General features: G+C 42.3%; 1 protein-coding gene and 1 long non-coding RNA gene across 13 annotated transcripts in view; one reads left to right on the top strand and one right to left on the bottom strand.

The window, feature by feature from the left end:
- The window catches only part of LOC130294460 (uncharacterized), a 189308-nt gene that overhangs the window by 35538 nt on the left and 137131 nt on the right, over positions 1-16639 (bottom strand). The gene's annotated exons all lie outside the window — the stretch shown is intronic.
- Positions 1-16639, top strand: part of PAX7 (paired box 7) — a 169657-nt gene that overhangs the window by 30139 nt on the left and 122879 nt on the right. For 5 of the 10 annotated variants that reach the window (XM_056544283.1, XM_056544280.1, XM_056544288.1 and 2 more), the window contains exons 3-4: positions 3075-3204; positions 10361-10495. In XM_056544283.1, coding sequence (XP_056400258.1) covers positions 3075-3204; positions 10361-10495 — 265 coding nt within the window. The remainder of the gene's footprint in view (positions 1-3074; positions 3205-10360; positions 10496-16639) is intronic. The other 5 variants (XM_056544285.1, XM_056544281.1, XM_056544286.1 and 2 more) reach the window with 3 other exon arrangements.

The following is a 16639-nucleotide window of genomic DNA, read 5'->3' as shown; positions in this document are numbered from 1 at the left end:
CATTACAATCATGTGATATATGAAGACTCTGCTCGGTCATAATGACATATACATTACATACATGTGACACATAAAGACTGGAAGACTGTACTCGGCCATACTGACATATACATTACATACATGTGACATATGAAGACTGTGCTCGGACATAATTACATATACATTACATACAAGTGACATATGAAGACTGTGCTCGGCCATAATGACATATACATTACATACATGTGATATATGAAGACTGTGCTCGGCCATAATTACATATACATTACATACAAGTGACATATGAAGACTGTGCTCGGCCATACTGACATATACATTACATAAATGTGACATATGAAGACTTTGCTCGGCCATAATTACATATACATTACATACATGTGACATATGAAGACTGTACTCGGCCATAATTACATATACATTACATACATGTGACATATGAAGACTGTGCTCGGCTATAATGACATATACATTACATACATGTGACATATGAAGACTGTGCTCGGCCATAATGACATATACATTACATACATGTGACATATGAAGACTGTGCTCGGCCATACTGACATATACATTACATACATGTGACATATGAAGACTGTGCTCGGCCATACTGACATATACATTACATACATGTGACACATGAAGACTGTACTCGGCCATAATGACATATACATTACATACATAGTTACATAGTTAGTACGTAACTATGTATGTAATGTATATGTCATTATGGCTGAGTACAGTCTTTATATGTGACACATGAAGACTGTACTCGGCCATAATGACATGTACATTACATATATGTGACATATGAAGACTGTACTCTGCCATAATGACATATACATTACATACATGTGACATATGAAGACTGTACTTGGCCATACTGACATATACATTACATACATGTGACACATGAAGACTGTACTCGGCTATAATGACATATACATTTCATACATGTGACATATAAAGACTGTGCTCGGCCATACTGACATATACATTACATACATGTGATATATTAAGACTGTGCTCAGCCATACTGACATTTACATTACATACATGTGATACATGAAGACTGGAAGACTGTACTCGGCCATACTGACATACACATTACATGCATGTGATATATGAAGACTCTGCTCGGTCATAATGACATATACATTACATACATGTGACACATGAAGACTGGAAGACTGTACTCGGCCATACTGACATATACATTACATACATGTGACATATGAAGACTGTGCTCGGACATAATTACATATACATTACATACAAGTGACATATGAAGACTGTGCTCGGCCATAATGACATATACATTACATACATGTGATATATGAAGACTGTGCTCGGCCATAATTACATATACATTACATACAAGTGACATATGAAGACTGTGCTCGGCCATACTGACATATACATTACATAAATGTGACATATGAAGACTTTGCTCGGCCATAATTACATATACATTACATACATGTGACATATGAAGACTGTGCTCGGCTATAATGACATATACATTACATACATGTGACATATGAAGACTGTACTCGGCCGTAATGACATATACATTACATACATGTGACATATGAAGACTGTGCTCGGCTATAATGACATATACATTACATACATGTGACATATGAAGACTGTACTCGGCCATAATTACATATACATTACATACATGTGACATATGAAGACTGTGCTCGGCCATATTGACATATACATTACACACATGTGACACATGAAGACTGTGCTCGGCCATAATGACATATACATTATATACATGTGACATATAAAGACTGTACTCGGCCATAATTACATATACATTACACACATGTGAAATATGACGACTGTGCCCGGCTACAATGACATGTACATTACATACATTTGACATATGAAGACTGTGCTCGGCTATAATGACATATACATTACATACATGTGACATATGAAGACTGTGCTCGGCTATAATGACATATACATTACATACATGTGACATATGAAGACTGTGCTCGGCCATAATGAATATACATTACATACATGTGACATATGAAGACTGTGCCCGGCTACAATGACATATACGTTACATACATGTGACATATGAAGACTGTGCTCGGCTAGAATGACATATACATTACATACATGTGACACATGAAGACTGTGCTCGGCCATACTGACATATACATTACATACATGTGACACATGAAGACTGTGCTCGGCCATACTGACATATACATTACATACATGTGACATATGAAGACTGTGCCTGGCTATAATGACATATACATTAAATACAAGTGACATATGAAGACTGTGCTCGGCCATAATGACATATACATTACATACATGTGACATATGAAGACTGTGATCGGCCATAATGACATATACATTACATACATGTGACATATGAAGACTGTGCTCGTCTATAATGACATATACATTACATACATGTGACTTATGAAGACTGTGCTCGGCCATAATGACATATACATTACATACATGTGACATATGAAGACTGTGCTCGGCCATAATGACATATACATTACATACATGTGACATATGAAGACTGTGCTCGGCCATAATGACATATACATTACATACATGTGACATATGAAGACTGTGCTCGGCCATAATGACATATACATTACATAGATGTGACATATGAAGACTGTGCTCGGCCATAATGACATATACATTACATAGATGTGACATATGAAGACTGTGCTCGTCTATAATGACATATACATTACATACATGTGACTTATGAAGACTGTGCTCGGCCATAATGACATATACATTACATACATGTGACATATGAAGACTGTGCTCGGCCATAATGACATATACATTACATACATGTGACATATGAAGACTGTGCTCGGCTACAACGACATGTACATTAAAACAAGTGACATATGAAGACTGTGCTCGGCCATACTGACATAAACATTACATATATGTGACATATGAAGACAGTGCTCGTCTATAATGACATATACATTACATACATGTGACTTATGAAGACTGTGCTCGGCCATACTGACATGCTGCCCCCCATGTATTGACCATTAAAGCAGGTGGCCACTCCCGATGTTGAGAAGAAGATCGAGGAATACAAGAGGGAGAACCCAGGGATGTTCAGCTGGGAGATCCGGGACCGACTACTGAAGGACGGACATTGTGACCGCAGCTCGGTCCCCTCAGGTGAGCGCAGGGGCCACACTATACCTGCAGGCATGTGCCCTGTGGGTGTAAGACATGTGTGCTCCCCCAAGTATGATATCAAAGAGGAGTGTGTGCTCCCCCAAGTATGATATCAAAGAGGAGTGTGTGCTCCCCCAAGTATGATATCAAAGAGGAGTGCGTGCTCCCCCAAGTATGATATCAAAGAGGAGTGTGTGCTCCCCCAAGTATAATATAAAGGGGAGTGTGTGCTCCCCCAAGTATGATATAAAGAGGAGTGTGTGCTCCCCCAAGTATGATATAAAGAGGAGTGTGTGATCCCCCAAGTATGATATCAAAGAGGAGTGTGTGCTCCCCCGAGTATGATATCAAAGAGGAGTGTGTGCTCCCCCAAGTATGATATCAGAGGAGTGTGTGTGCTCCCCCAAGTATGATATCAAAGAGGAGTGTGTGCTCCCCCAAGTGTAATATAAAGAGGAGTGTGTGCTCCCCCAAGTATAATATCAAAGAGGAGTGTGTGCTCCCCCAAGTATGATATAAAGAGGAGTGTGTGCTCCCCCACGTATGATATCAAAGAGGAGTGTGTGCTCCCCCAAGTATAATATCAAAGAGGAGTGTGTGCTCCCCCAAGTATGATATCAGAGGAGTGTGTGTGCTCCCCCAAGTATGATATCAAAGAGGAGTGTGTGCTCCCCCAAGTATGATATCAAAGAGGAGTGTGTGCTCCCCCAAGTATAATATCAAAGAGGAGTGTGTGCTCCCCCAAGTGTAATATAAAGAGGAGTGCATGCTCCCCCAAGTATGATATCAAAGAGGAGTGTGTGCTCCCCCAAGTATGATATCAAAGAGGAGTGTGTGCTCCCCCAAGTATGATATCAAAGAGGAGTGTGTGCTCCCCCAAGTATAATATCAAAGAGGAGTGTGTGCTCCCCCAAGTGTAATATAAAGAGGAGTGCATGCTCCCCCAAGTATGATATCAAAGAGGAGTGTGTGCTCCCCCAAGTATGATATAAAGAGGAGTGTGTGCTCCCCCAAGTATAATATAAAGAGGAGTGTGTGCTCCCCCAAGTATGATATCAAAGAGGAGTGTGTGCTCCCCCAAGTATGATATCAAAGAGGAGTGTGTGCTCCCCCAAGTATGATATCAAAGAGGAGTGCGTGCTCCCCCAAGTATAATATAAAGGGGAGTGTGTGCTCCCCCAAGTATGATATAAAGAGGAGTGTGTGCTCCCCCAAGTATAATATAAAGAGGAGTGTGTGCTCCCCCAAGTATAATATAAAGAGGAGTGTGTGGTCCCCCAAGTGTAATATAAAGAGTAGTGTGTGCTCCCCCAAGTATAATATAAAGAGGAGTGTGTGCTCCCCCAAGTATAATATAAAGAGGAGTGTGTGCTCCCCCAAGTATAATATAAAGAGGAGTGTGTGCTCCCCCAAGTATGATATAAAGAGGAGTGTGTGCTCCCCCAAGTATAATATAAAGGGGAGTGTGTACTCCCCCAAGTATAATATAAAGAGGAGTGTGTGCTCCCCCAAGTATGATATAAAGAGGAGTGTGTGCTCCCCCAAGTATAATATAAAGAGGAGTGTGTGCTCCCCCAAGTATAATATAAAGAGGAGTGTGTGCTCCCCCAAGTATAATATAAAGAGGAGTGTGTGCTCCCCCAAGTATGATATAAAGAGGAGTGTGTGCTCCCCCAAGTATAATATAAAGAGGAGTGTGTGCTCCCCCAAGTATGATATAAAGAGGAGTGTGTGCTCCCCCAAGTATAATATAAAGAGGAGTGTGTGCTCCAAGTATAATATGAAGAGGAGTGTGTGCTCCCCCAAGTATAATATAAAGAGGAGTGTTTGCTCCCCCAAGTGTAATATAAAGAGGAGTGTGTGCTCCCCCAAGTATGATATAAAGAGGAGTGTGTGCTCCCCCAAGTATAATATAAAGAGGAGTGTGTGCTCCCCCAAGTATAATATAAAGAGGAGTGTGTGCTCCCCCAAGTATGATATAAAGGAGTGTGTGCTCCCCCAAGTATAATATAAAGAGGAGTGTGTGCTCCCCCAAGTATAATATAAAGAGGAGTGTGTGCTCCCCAAGTATAATATAAAGAGGAGTGTGTGCTCCCCCAAGTATGATATAAAGAGGAGTGTGTGCTCCCCCAAGTATAATATAAAGAGGAGTGTGTGCTCCCCCAAGTATGATATAAAGAGGAGTGTGTGCTCCCCCAAGTATATTATAAAGAGGAGTGTGTGCTCCCCCAAGTATAATATAAAGGAGTGTGTGCTCCCCCAAGTATAATATAAAGAGGAGTGTGTGCTCCCCCAAGTGTAATATAAAGAGGAGTGTGTGCTCCCCCAAGTATAATATAAAGAGGAGTGTGTGCTCCCCCAAGTATAATATAAAGAGGAGTGTGTGCTCCCCCAAGTGTAATATAAAGAGGAATGTATGCTCCCCCAAGTATAATATAAAGAGGAGTGTGTGCTCCCCCGAGTATAATATAAAGAGGAGTGTGTGCTCCCCCGAGTATAATATAAAGAGGAGTGTGTGCTCCCCCAAGTGTAATATAAAGAGGAGTGTGTGCTCCCCCAAGTATAATATAAAGAGGAGTGTGTGCTCCCCCAAGTGTAATATAAAGAGGAGTGTGTGCTCCCCCAAGTATAATATAAAGAGGAGTGTGTGCTCCCCCAAGTGTAATATAAAGAGGAGTGTGTGCTCCCCCAAGTATAATATAAAGAGGAGTGTGTGCTCCCCCAAGTATAATATAAAGAGGAGTGTGTGCTCCCCCAAGTGTAATATAAAGAGGAGTGTGTGCTCCCCCAAGTATAATATAAAGAGGAGTGTGTGCTCCCCCAAGTGTAATATAAAGAGGAGTGTGTGCTCCCCCAAGTGTAATATAAAGAGGAGTGTGTGCTCCCCCAAGTGTAATATAAAGAGGAGTGTGTGCTCCCCCAAGTATGATATAAAGAGGAGTGTGTGCTCCCCCAAGTGTAATATAAAGAGGAGTGTGTGCTCCAAGTGTAATATAAAGAGGAGTGTGTGCTCCCCCAAGTATAATATAAAGAGGAGTGTGTGCTCCCCCAAGTGTAATATAAAGAGGAGTGTGTGCTCCCCCAAGTATAATATAAAGAGGAGTGTGTGCTCCCCCAAGTATAATATAAAGAGGAGTGTGTGCTCCCCCAAGTATGATATAAAGAGGAGTGTGTGCTCCCCCAAGTGTAATATAAAGGAGTGTGTGCTCCCCCAAGTATAATATAAAGAGGAGTGTGTGCTCCCCCAAGTGTAATATAAAGAGGAGTGTGTGCTCCCCCAAGTGTAATATAAAGAGGAGTGTGTGCTCCCCCAAGTATGATATAAAGAGGAGTGTGTGCTCCCCCAAGTATATTATAAAGAGGAGTGTGTGCTCCCCCAAGTATAATATAAAGGAGTGTGTGCTCCCCCAAGTATAATATAAAGAGGAGTGTGTGCTCCCCCAAGTGTAATATAAAGAGGAGTGTGTGCTCCCCCAAGTATAATATAAAGAGGAGTGTGTGCTCCCCCAAGTATAATATAAAGAGGAGTGTGTGCTCCCCCAAGTGTAATATAAAGAGGAATGTGTGCTCCCCCAAGTATAATATAAAGAGGAGTGTGTGCTCCCCCAAGTATGATATAAAGAGGAGTGTGTGCTCCCCCAAGTATAATATAAAGGAGTGTGTGCTCCCCCAAGTATAATATAAAGAGGAGTGTGTGCTCCCCCGAGTATAATATAAAGAGGAGTGTGTGCTCCCCCGAGTATAATATAAAGAGGAGTGTGTGCTCCCCCAAGTGTAATATAAAGAGGAGTGTGTGCTCCCCCAAGTGTAATATAAAGAGGAGTGTGTGCTCCCCCAAGTATAATATAAAGAGGAGTGTGTGCTCCCCCAAGTGTAATATAAAGAGGAGTGTGTGCTCCCCCAAGTATAATATAAAGAGGAGTGTGTGCTCCCCCAAGTGTAATATAAAGAGGAGTGTGTGCTCCCCCAAGTATAATATAAAGAGGAGTGTGTGCTCCCCCAAGTATAATATAAAGAGGAGTGTGTGCTCCCCCAAGTGTAATATAAAGAGGAGTGTGTGCTCCCCCAAGTATAATATAAAGAGGAGTGTGTGCTCCCCCAAGTATAATATAAAGAGGAGTGTGTGCTCCCCCAAGTGTAATATAAAGAGGAGTGTGTGCTCCCCCAAGTATAATATAAAGAGGAGTGTGTGCTCCCCCAAGTGTAATATAAAGAGGAGTGTGTGCTCCCCCAAGTGTAATATAAAGAGGAGTGTGTGCTCCCCCAAGTATGATATAAAGAGGAGTGTGTGCTCCCCCAAGTATAATATAAAGAGGAGTGTGTGCTCCCCCAAGTGTAATATAAAGAGGAGTGTGTGCTCCCCCAAGTATAATATAAAGGGGAGTGTGTGCTCCCCCAAGTATGATATAAAGAGGAGTGTGTGCTCCCCCAAGTATAATATAAAGAGGAGTGTGTGCTCCCCCAAGTATAATATAAAGAGGAGTGTGTGCTCCCCCAAGTATGATATAAAGAGGAGTGTGTGCTCCCCCAAGTGTAATATAAAGAGGAGTGTGTGCTCCCCCAAGTATAATATAAAGAGGAGTGTGTGCTCCCCCAAGTGTAATATAAAGAGGAGTGTGTGCTCCCCCAAGTGTAATATAAAGAGGAGTGTGTGCTCCCCCAAGTATAATATAAAGAGGAGTGTGTGCTCCCCCAAGTGTAATATAAAGAGGAGTGTGTGCTCCCCCAAGTATAATATAAAGAGGAGTGTGTGCTCCCCCAAGTATGATATAAAGAGGAGTGTGTGCTCCCCCAAGTGTAATATAAAGAGGAGTGTGTGCTCCCCCAAGTATAATATAAAGAGGAGTGTGTGCTCCCCCAAGTATAATATAAAGAGGAGTGTGTGCTCCCCCAAGTATAATATAAAGAGGAGTGTGTGCTCCCCCAAGTGTAATATAAAGAGGAGTGTGTGCTCCCCCAAGTGTAATATAAAGAGGAGTGTGTGCTCCCCCAAGTATGATATAAAGAGGAGTGTGTGCTCCCCCAAGTGTAATATAAAGAGGAGTGTGTGCTCCCCCAAGTGTAATATAAAGAGGAGTGTGTGCTCCCCCAAGTATGATATATCATCATATAACCGATTATTATTTCCCCGTATAATAGTGTTTACTGTATATTACAGGATGCCTGTTCACCGCATTCTAAGTGTACACACTGTATTGTATAGAATGTACACAGGAGAGTACTCTCCTATATAGGTGTGTTACTTTATATAATGTAAGAGTGTGTTCCCCCCGGTAGATAGATAGATATGAGATAGATAGATATGAGAAAGATAGATATGAGATAGATAGATATATATGAGATAGATAGATATGAGATAGATAGATAGATAGATAGATATGAGATAGATAGATATGAGATAGATAGATATGAGATAGATAGATAGATATGAGATGATAGATAGATAGATATGAGATGATAGATAGATAGATAGATAGATATGAGATGAGATAGATATGAGATAGATAGATATGAGATAGATATGAGATGATAGATAGATAGATAGATATGAGATGATAGATAGATAGATATGAGATGATAGATAGATATGAGATGATAGATAGATAGATATGAGATGATAGATAGATAGATATGAGATGATAGATAGATAGATATGAGATGATAGATAGATAGATATAGATATGAGATAGATAGATATGAGATAGATAGATATGAGATATATAGATATGAGATAGATAGATATGAGATAGATATGAGATAGATATGAGATAGATAGATATGAGATATATAGAGATGAGATAGATAGTTATGAGATAGATAGATAGATATGAGGTAGATATGAGATAGATAGATATGAGATAGATAGATATATATGAGATAGATATGAGATAGATATGGGATAGATAGATATGGGATAGATAGATATGAGATAGATGGATATGAGATAGATGGATATGAGATAGATAGATATGAGATAGATGAATATAAGATAGATAGATATGAGATAGATGAATATGAGATAGATAGATATGAGATAGATGAATATGAGATAGATAGATATGAGATAGATAGATATGAGATAGATGAATATGAGATAGATAGATATGAGATAGATAGATATGAGATAGATGAATATGAGATAGATAGATATGAGATAGATGAATATGAGATAGATAGATATATAGATATGAGATAGATAGATATGAGATAGATAGATGTGAGATAGATGAATATGAGATAGATAGATATATAGATATGAGATATAGATGAGATAGATAGATATGAGATAGATGAATATGAGATAGATAGATATGAGATAGATAGATAGATATGAGATAGATAGATATGAGATAGATAGATATGAGATAGATAGATATGAGATAGATAGATATGAGATAGATGAATATGAGATAGATATGAGATAGATGAATATGAGATAGATAGATATGAGATAGATGAATATGAGATAGATAGATATGAGATAGATGAATATGAGATAGATAGATATATAGATATGAGATAGATAGATATGAGATAGATGAATATGAGATAGATAGATATATAGATATGAGATAGATGAATATGAGATAAATAGATATGAGATAGATGAATATGAGATAGATAGATATGAGATAGATAGATATGAGATAGATAGATATGAGATAGATAGATATGAGATAGATGAATATGAGATAGATAGATATGAGATAGATGAATATGAGATAGATAGATATGAGATAGATGAATATGAGATAGATAGATGAGATAGATAGATATGAGATAGATGAATATGAGATAGATAGATAGATAGATAGATATGAGATAGATGAATATGAGATAGATAGATATGAGATAGATGAACATGAGATAGATAGATGAAAATAAGATAGATAATAACAATAATAATTTATTCATTTATAAATAGAAAGTGGTTCTTGGTGTAAGTGTGCACATGTATAGTATAAGTGTATTATCTAAAGCTGCACACTATGGCTGTGTTTTTTTGTATGTGCTCTGAAGATAATATTCTATACATCATATAAGGAGTGTGCACTGTATGAATGTGATCATTGTATCCTGGTGATTATATTGTGAATTGTTTATTATGAATTTTCTCCCAAATTTATATCCCCTCCCGTCTCTTTCCATTTCTGAGGTTTAGTGAGTTCGATTAGCCGAGTCCTGAGAATAAAGTTCGGGAAAAAAGAGGAAGACGACGATTGCGACAAGAAGGATGAAGACGGGGAGAAGAAGACCAAGCACAGTATCGATGGCATCCTGGGTGACAAAGGTAGGAACAACGCGATGCCAGGGGTGGGAGGGCAGAAATCCTGCAGGGTGTAAATATAATCCTGCTCCAGGGGGGATCAGTGTCACAGTGCTGCGGTGAGATAACGCAATTATAATGTGATAACGCATTGCTCTGTATTCTGCTGTGCATTGATTTAGTACTGTTCAGTGTATTATAGTTCTGACGTCACGATAACCCAATTATATCGTCATGATAACGCAATTATATCGTCAGGATAACGCATTGCTCTGTATTCTGCAAAGCATTGATTTAGTATTGTAGTGTATTATAGTTATGACGTCACGATAACACAATAATATCATCATAACGCATTGCTCTGTATTTTGCTGTGCATTGATTTAGTACTGTACAGTGTATTATAGTTCTGACGTCATGATAACCCAATTATATCGTCTTGATAACGCAATTATATCGTCAGGATAACGCATTGCTCTGTATTCTGCAGAGCATTGATTTAGTATTGTAGTGTATTATAGTTATGACGTCACGAGAACACAATAATATCGTCATGATAACGCATTGCTCTGTATTCTGCTGTGCATTGATTTAGTATTGTACAGTGTATTATAGTTCTGACGTCACGATAATGCAATTATATCGTCATGATAACGCAATTATATCGTCATGATAACGCAATTATATCTTCATAATAACGCAATTATATCGTCATGATAACGCAATTATATTGTCAGGATAACGCATTGCTCTGTATTCTGCAAAGCATTGATTTAGTATTGTAGTGTATTATAGTTATGTCGTCATGATAACGCAATTATATCGTCATGATAACGCAATTATATGGTCATGATAACGCATTGCTCTGTATTCTGTCGTGCATTGATTTAGTATTGTACAGTGTATTATAGTTCTGATGTCACGATAACGCAATTATATTGTCATGATAACGCAATTATATCGTCACGATAACGCATTGCTCTGTATTCTGCAAAGCATTGATTTAGTATTGTAGTGTATTATAGTTATGTCGTCACGATAACGCAATTATATCGTCATGATAACGCAATTATATCGTCATGATAACGCAATTATATTGTCATGATAACGCAATTATATCGTCATGATAACGCATTGCTCTGTATTCTGCCGTGCATTGATTTAGTATTATGCAGTGTACTGTATTATAGTTCTGACGTCATGATAACGCATTGCTCTGTATTCTGCCGTGCATTGATTTAGTATTATGCAGTGTACTGTATTATAGTTCTGACGTCATGATAACGCATTGCTCTGTATTCTGTCGTTCATTGATTTAGTATTGTACAGTGTATTTGTCACGATGCCGGCTGGCAGGTAGTGGATCCTCTGTGCCAGAGAGGGATTGGCGTGGACCGTGCTAGAGGATCGGTTCTAAGTCACTACTGGTTTTCACCAGAGCCCGCCGCAAAGCGGGATGGTCTTGCTGCGGCGGTAGTGACCAGGTCGTATCCCCTAGCAACGGCTCAACCTCTCTGGCTGCTGAAGATAGGCGCGGTACAAGGGAGTAGACAGAAGCAAGGTCGGACGTAGCAGAAGGTCGGGGCAGGCAGCAAGGATCGTAGTCAGGGGCAACGGCAGAAGGTCTGGAATCACAGGCAAGGAACACACAAGGAACGCTTTCACTGGCACTAGGGCAACAAGATCCGGCGAGGGAGTGAAGGGGAAGTGAGGTGATATAGGGAAGTGCACAGGTGTAAACACTAATTGGAACCACTGCACCAATCAGCGGTGCAGTGGCCCTTTAAATCGCAAAGACCCGGCGCGCGCGCGCCCTAGGGAGCGGGGCCGCGCGCGCCGGGACAGAACTGACGGGGAGCGAATAAGGTACGGGAGCCGGGGTGCGCATCGCGAGCGGGCGCTACCCGCATCGCGAATCGCATCCCGGCCGGAGGTAGTAACGCAGCGCCCCGGGTCCGTGGAACCGACCGGGGCGCTGCAGTGAGGGAAGTGTAGCGAGCGCTCCGGGGAGGAGCGGGGACCCGGAGCGCTCGGCGTAACAGTACCCCCCCCCTTGGGTCTCCCCCTCTTCTTGGGGCCTGAGAACCTGAGGATCAGACTTTTGTCCAGGATATTGTCCTCAGGTTCCCAGGACCTTTCTTCTGGACCACAACCCTCCCAATCCACTAAAAAAAAAGTTCTTCCCCTGACCTTTTTAGAGGCCAAAATCTCTTTGACAGAGAAGATGTCCGAGGAGCCGGAAACAGGAGTGGGAGGAACAGATTTAGGAGAAAAACGGTTGAGGATGAGAGGTTTAAGAAGAGAGACGTGAAAGGCATTAGGGATACGAAGAGAAGGAGGAAGAAGAAGTTTGTAAGAGACAGGATTAATTTGACACAAAACTTTAAAAGGACCAAGATAGCGTGGTCCCAACTTATAGCTCGGGACACGGAAACGGACATATTTAGCGGAGAGCCATACCTTGTCTCCAGGGGAAAAAATGGGAGGAGCTCTTCTTTTCTTATCTGCGAATCTCTTCATGCGAGAAGAAGCCTGTAAGAGAGAATTTTGGGTCTCTTTCCATATGGTGGAAAGATCACGAGAAATTTCATCCACAGCGGGCAGACCAGAGGGCAAGGGGGTAGGGAGGGGGGGAAGAGGGTGACGGCCGTACACCACGAAAAACGGAGATTTGGAGGAAGATTCAGAGATTCTGAAATTATACGAGAATTCGGCCCAAGGTAGAAGATCTGCCCAGTCATCCTGGCGGGAGGAAACAAAATGTCGTAAATAGTCACCCAAGATCTGGTTAATTCTCTCTACTTGTCCATTGGATTGAGGATGGTATGCAGAAGAAAAATTTAATTTAATCTTGAGTTGTTTACAGAGAGCCCTCCAGAATTTAGACACAAATTGGACGCCTCTATCCGAGACGATCTGTGTAGGCAACCCGTGAAGACGAAAAATGTGTACAAAAAATTGTTTAGCCAACTGAGGCGCTGAAGGAAGACCAGGAAGAGGGATGAAATGTGCCATTTTGGAGAATCGATCAACGACCACCCAAATAACAGTGTTGCCATGGGATGGGGGTAAGTCAGTAATAAAATCCATACCAATCAGAGACCAAGGTTGTTCGGGGACAGGTAGAGGATGAAGAAAACCAGCGGGCTTCTGGCGAGGAGTCTTATCCCGGGCACAGATAGTGCAGGCTCGCACAAAGTCCACCACATCAGTCTCTAGAGTCGGCCACCAATAGAAGCGAGAGATGAGTTGCACAGATTTCTTGATGCCCGCATGACCTGCGAGATGGGAGGAGTGACCCCATTTGAGGATCCCAAGGCGTTGGCGTGGAGAAACAAAGGTCTTTCCTGGAGGAGTTTGCCTGATGGAGGCTGGAGAAGTGGAAATCAGGCAGTCAGGAGGAATGATGTGTTGAGGAGAGAGTTCAATTTCAGAGGCATCTGAGGAACGAGAGAGAGCATCGGCCCTAATGTTTTTATCAGCAGGCCGAAAGTGAATTTCAAAATTAAATCGGGCAAAGAACAGAGACCACCTGGCCTGACGAGGATTCAGCCGTTGGGCAGACTGGAGGTAGGAGAGGTTCTTGTGATCGGTGTAAATAATAACTGGAAATCTTGATCCCTCCAGCAGATGCCTCCATTCCTCAAGTGCTAATTTAATGGCTAGAAGCTCTCGATCCCCGATGGAGTAGTTCCTCTCCGCCGGAGAGAAGGTCCTGGAAAAAAAACCACAAGTAACAGCATGCCCGGAAGAGTTTTTTTGTAGAAGGACAGCTCCAGCTCCCACTGAGGAGGCATCAACCTCCAATAGGAAGGGTTTAGATGGGTCAGGTCTGGAGAGCACGGGAGCCGAAGAAAAGGCAGACTTGAGTCGTTTAAAGGCGTCTTCCGCTTGAGGAGGCCAAGACTTGGGATCGGCATTTTTTTTTGTTAAAGCCACAATAGGAGCCACAATGGTAGAAAAATGTGGAATAAATTGCCTGTAATAATTGGCGAACCCCAAAAAACGTTGGATGGCACGGAGTCCGGAGGGGCGTGGCCAATCTAAGACGGCAGAGAGTTTATCTGGGTCCATTTGTAGTCCCTGGCCAGAGACCAAGTATCCTAGAAAAGGAAGAGATTGGCATTCAAACAGACATTTCTCTATTTTGGCATAGAGTTGATTATCACGAAGTCTCTGAAGAACCATACGGACATGCTGGCGGTGTTCTTCAAGATTGGCAGAAAAAATCAGGATATCGTCCAGATATACAACAACACAGGAGTATAGTAGATCACGAAAAATTTCATTAACAAAGTCTTGGAAGACGGCAGGGGCGTTGCATAGACCAAAGGGCATGACCAGATACTCAAAGTGTCCATCTCTGGTGTTAAATGCCGTTTTCCATTCATCCCCCTCTCTGATGCGGATGAGATTATAAGCACCTCTTAAGTCCAGTTTGGTAAAAATATGGGCACCTTGGAGACGATCAAAGAGTTCAGAGATGAGGGGTAGGGGGTAGCGGTTCTTAACCGTGATTTTATTAAGACCGCGGTAGTCAATGCAAGGACGTAGAGAGCCATCTTTTTTGGACACAAAGAAAAATCCGGCTCCGGCAGGAGAGGAGGATTTACGGATAAAGCCCTTTTTTAAATTTTCTTGGACGTATTCAGACATGGCAAGAGTCTCTGGGACGGACAGAGGATAGATTCTGCCCCGGGGTGGAGTAGTACCCGGGAGGAGGTCAATGGGACAATCATAAGGCCTGTGAGGAGGTAGAGTCTCAGCTTGTTTTTTGCAAAAAACGTCCGCAAAGTCCATATAGGCCTTAGGGAGACCGGTTACATGAGGAAGCACAGGGACACGGCAAGGTTTACTGGGAACCGGTTTTAAGCAGTCCTTGGAACAAGAGGGCCCCCAACTCTTGATCTCCCCAGTGGACCAATCCAGGATTGGGGAATGGAGTTGAAGCCAGGGAAGTCCAAGAAGGATTTCAGAAGTGCAATTGGGGAGGACCAACAGTTCAATCCTCTCGTGATGAGATCCGATGCACATTAGAAGGGGCTCCGTGCGGAAACGTATAGTACAGTCCAATCTTTCATTGTTTACACAATTGATGTAGAGGGGTCTGGCGAGACTGGTCACCGGGATGTTGAACCTGTTGACGAGAGAGGCTAAGATGAAATTTCCTGCAGATCCAGAGTCCAAGAAGGCCACAGCAGAGAAGGAGAAGGCAGAGGCAGACATCCGCACAGGCACAGTAAGACGTGGAGAAGCAGAGTAGACATCAAGAACTGTCTCACCTTTGTGCGGAGTCAGCGGACGTCTTTCCAGGCGGGGAGGACGGATAGGACAATCCTTCAGGAAGTGTTCGGTACTAGCACAGTACAGGCAGAGATTCTCCATGCGGCGTCGTGTCCTCTCTTGGGGTGTCAGGCGAGACCGGTCGACCTGCATAGCCTCCACGGCGGGAGGCACAGGAACAGATTGCAGGGGACCAGAGGAGAGAGGAGCCGGGGAGAAGAAACGCCTCGTGCGAACAGAGTCCATATCCTGGCGGAGCTCCTGACGCCGTTCGGAAAAACGCATGTCAATGCGAGTGGCAAGATGGATGAGTTCATGTAGGTTAGCAGGGATTTCTCGTGCGGCCAGAACATCTTTAATGTTGCTGGATAGGCCTTTTTTAAAGGTCGCGCAGAGTGCCTCATTATTCCAGGATAATTCTGAAGCAAGGGTACGGAACTGTACGGCATACTCGCCAACGGAAGAATTACCCTGGACCAGGTTCAACAGGGCAGTCTCAGCAGAAGAGGCTCGGGCAGGTTCCTCAAAGACACTTCGAATTTCCGAGAAGAAGGAGTGTACAGAGGCAGTGACGGGGTCATTGCGGTCCCAGAGCGGTGTGGCCCAAGCCAGGGCTTTTCCAGACAGCAGGCTGACTACGAAAGCCACCTTAGACCTTTCAGTGGGGAACTGGTCCGACATCATCTCCAAGTGTAATGAACATTGGGAAAGAAAGCCACGGCAAAACTTAGAGTCCCCATCAAATTTATCCGGCAAGGATAGTCGTATTCCAGAAGCGGCCACTCGCTGCGGAGGAGGTACAGGAGCTGGCGGAGGAGATGATTGCTGGAGCTGTGGTAGTAACTGTTGTAGCATAACAGTCAGTTGAGACAGCTGTTGGCCTTG

The sequence above is a fragment of the Hyla sarda genome, chromosome 10 (genome assembly GCF_029499605.1).
Source record: "Hyla sarda isolate aHylSar1 chromosome 10, aHylSar1.hap1, whole genome shotgun sequence".
Classification (NCBI taxonomy): Eukaryota; Metazoa; Chordata; class Amphibia; order Anura; family Hylidae; genus Hyla; species Hyla sarda.
This window is presented reverse-complemented; position numbering and strand designations above follow the sequence as displayed.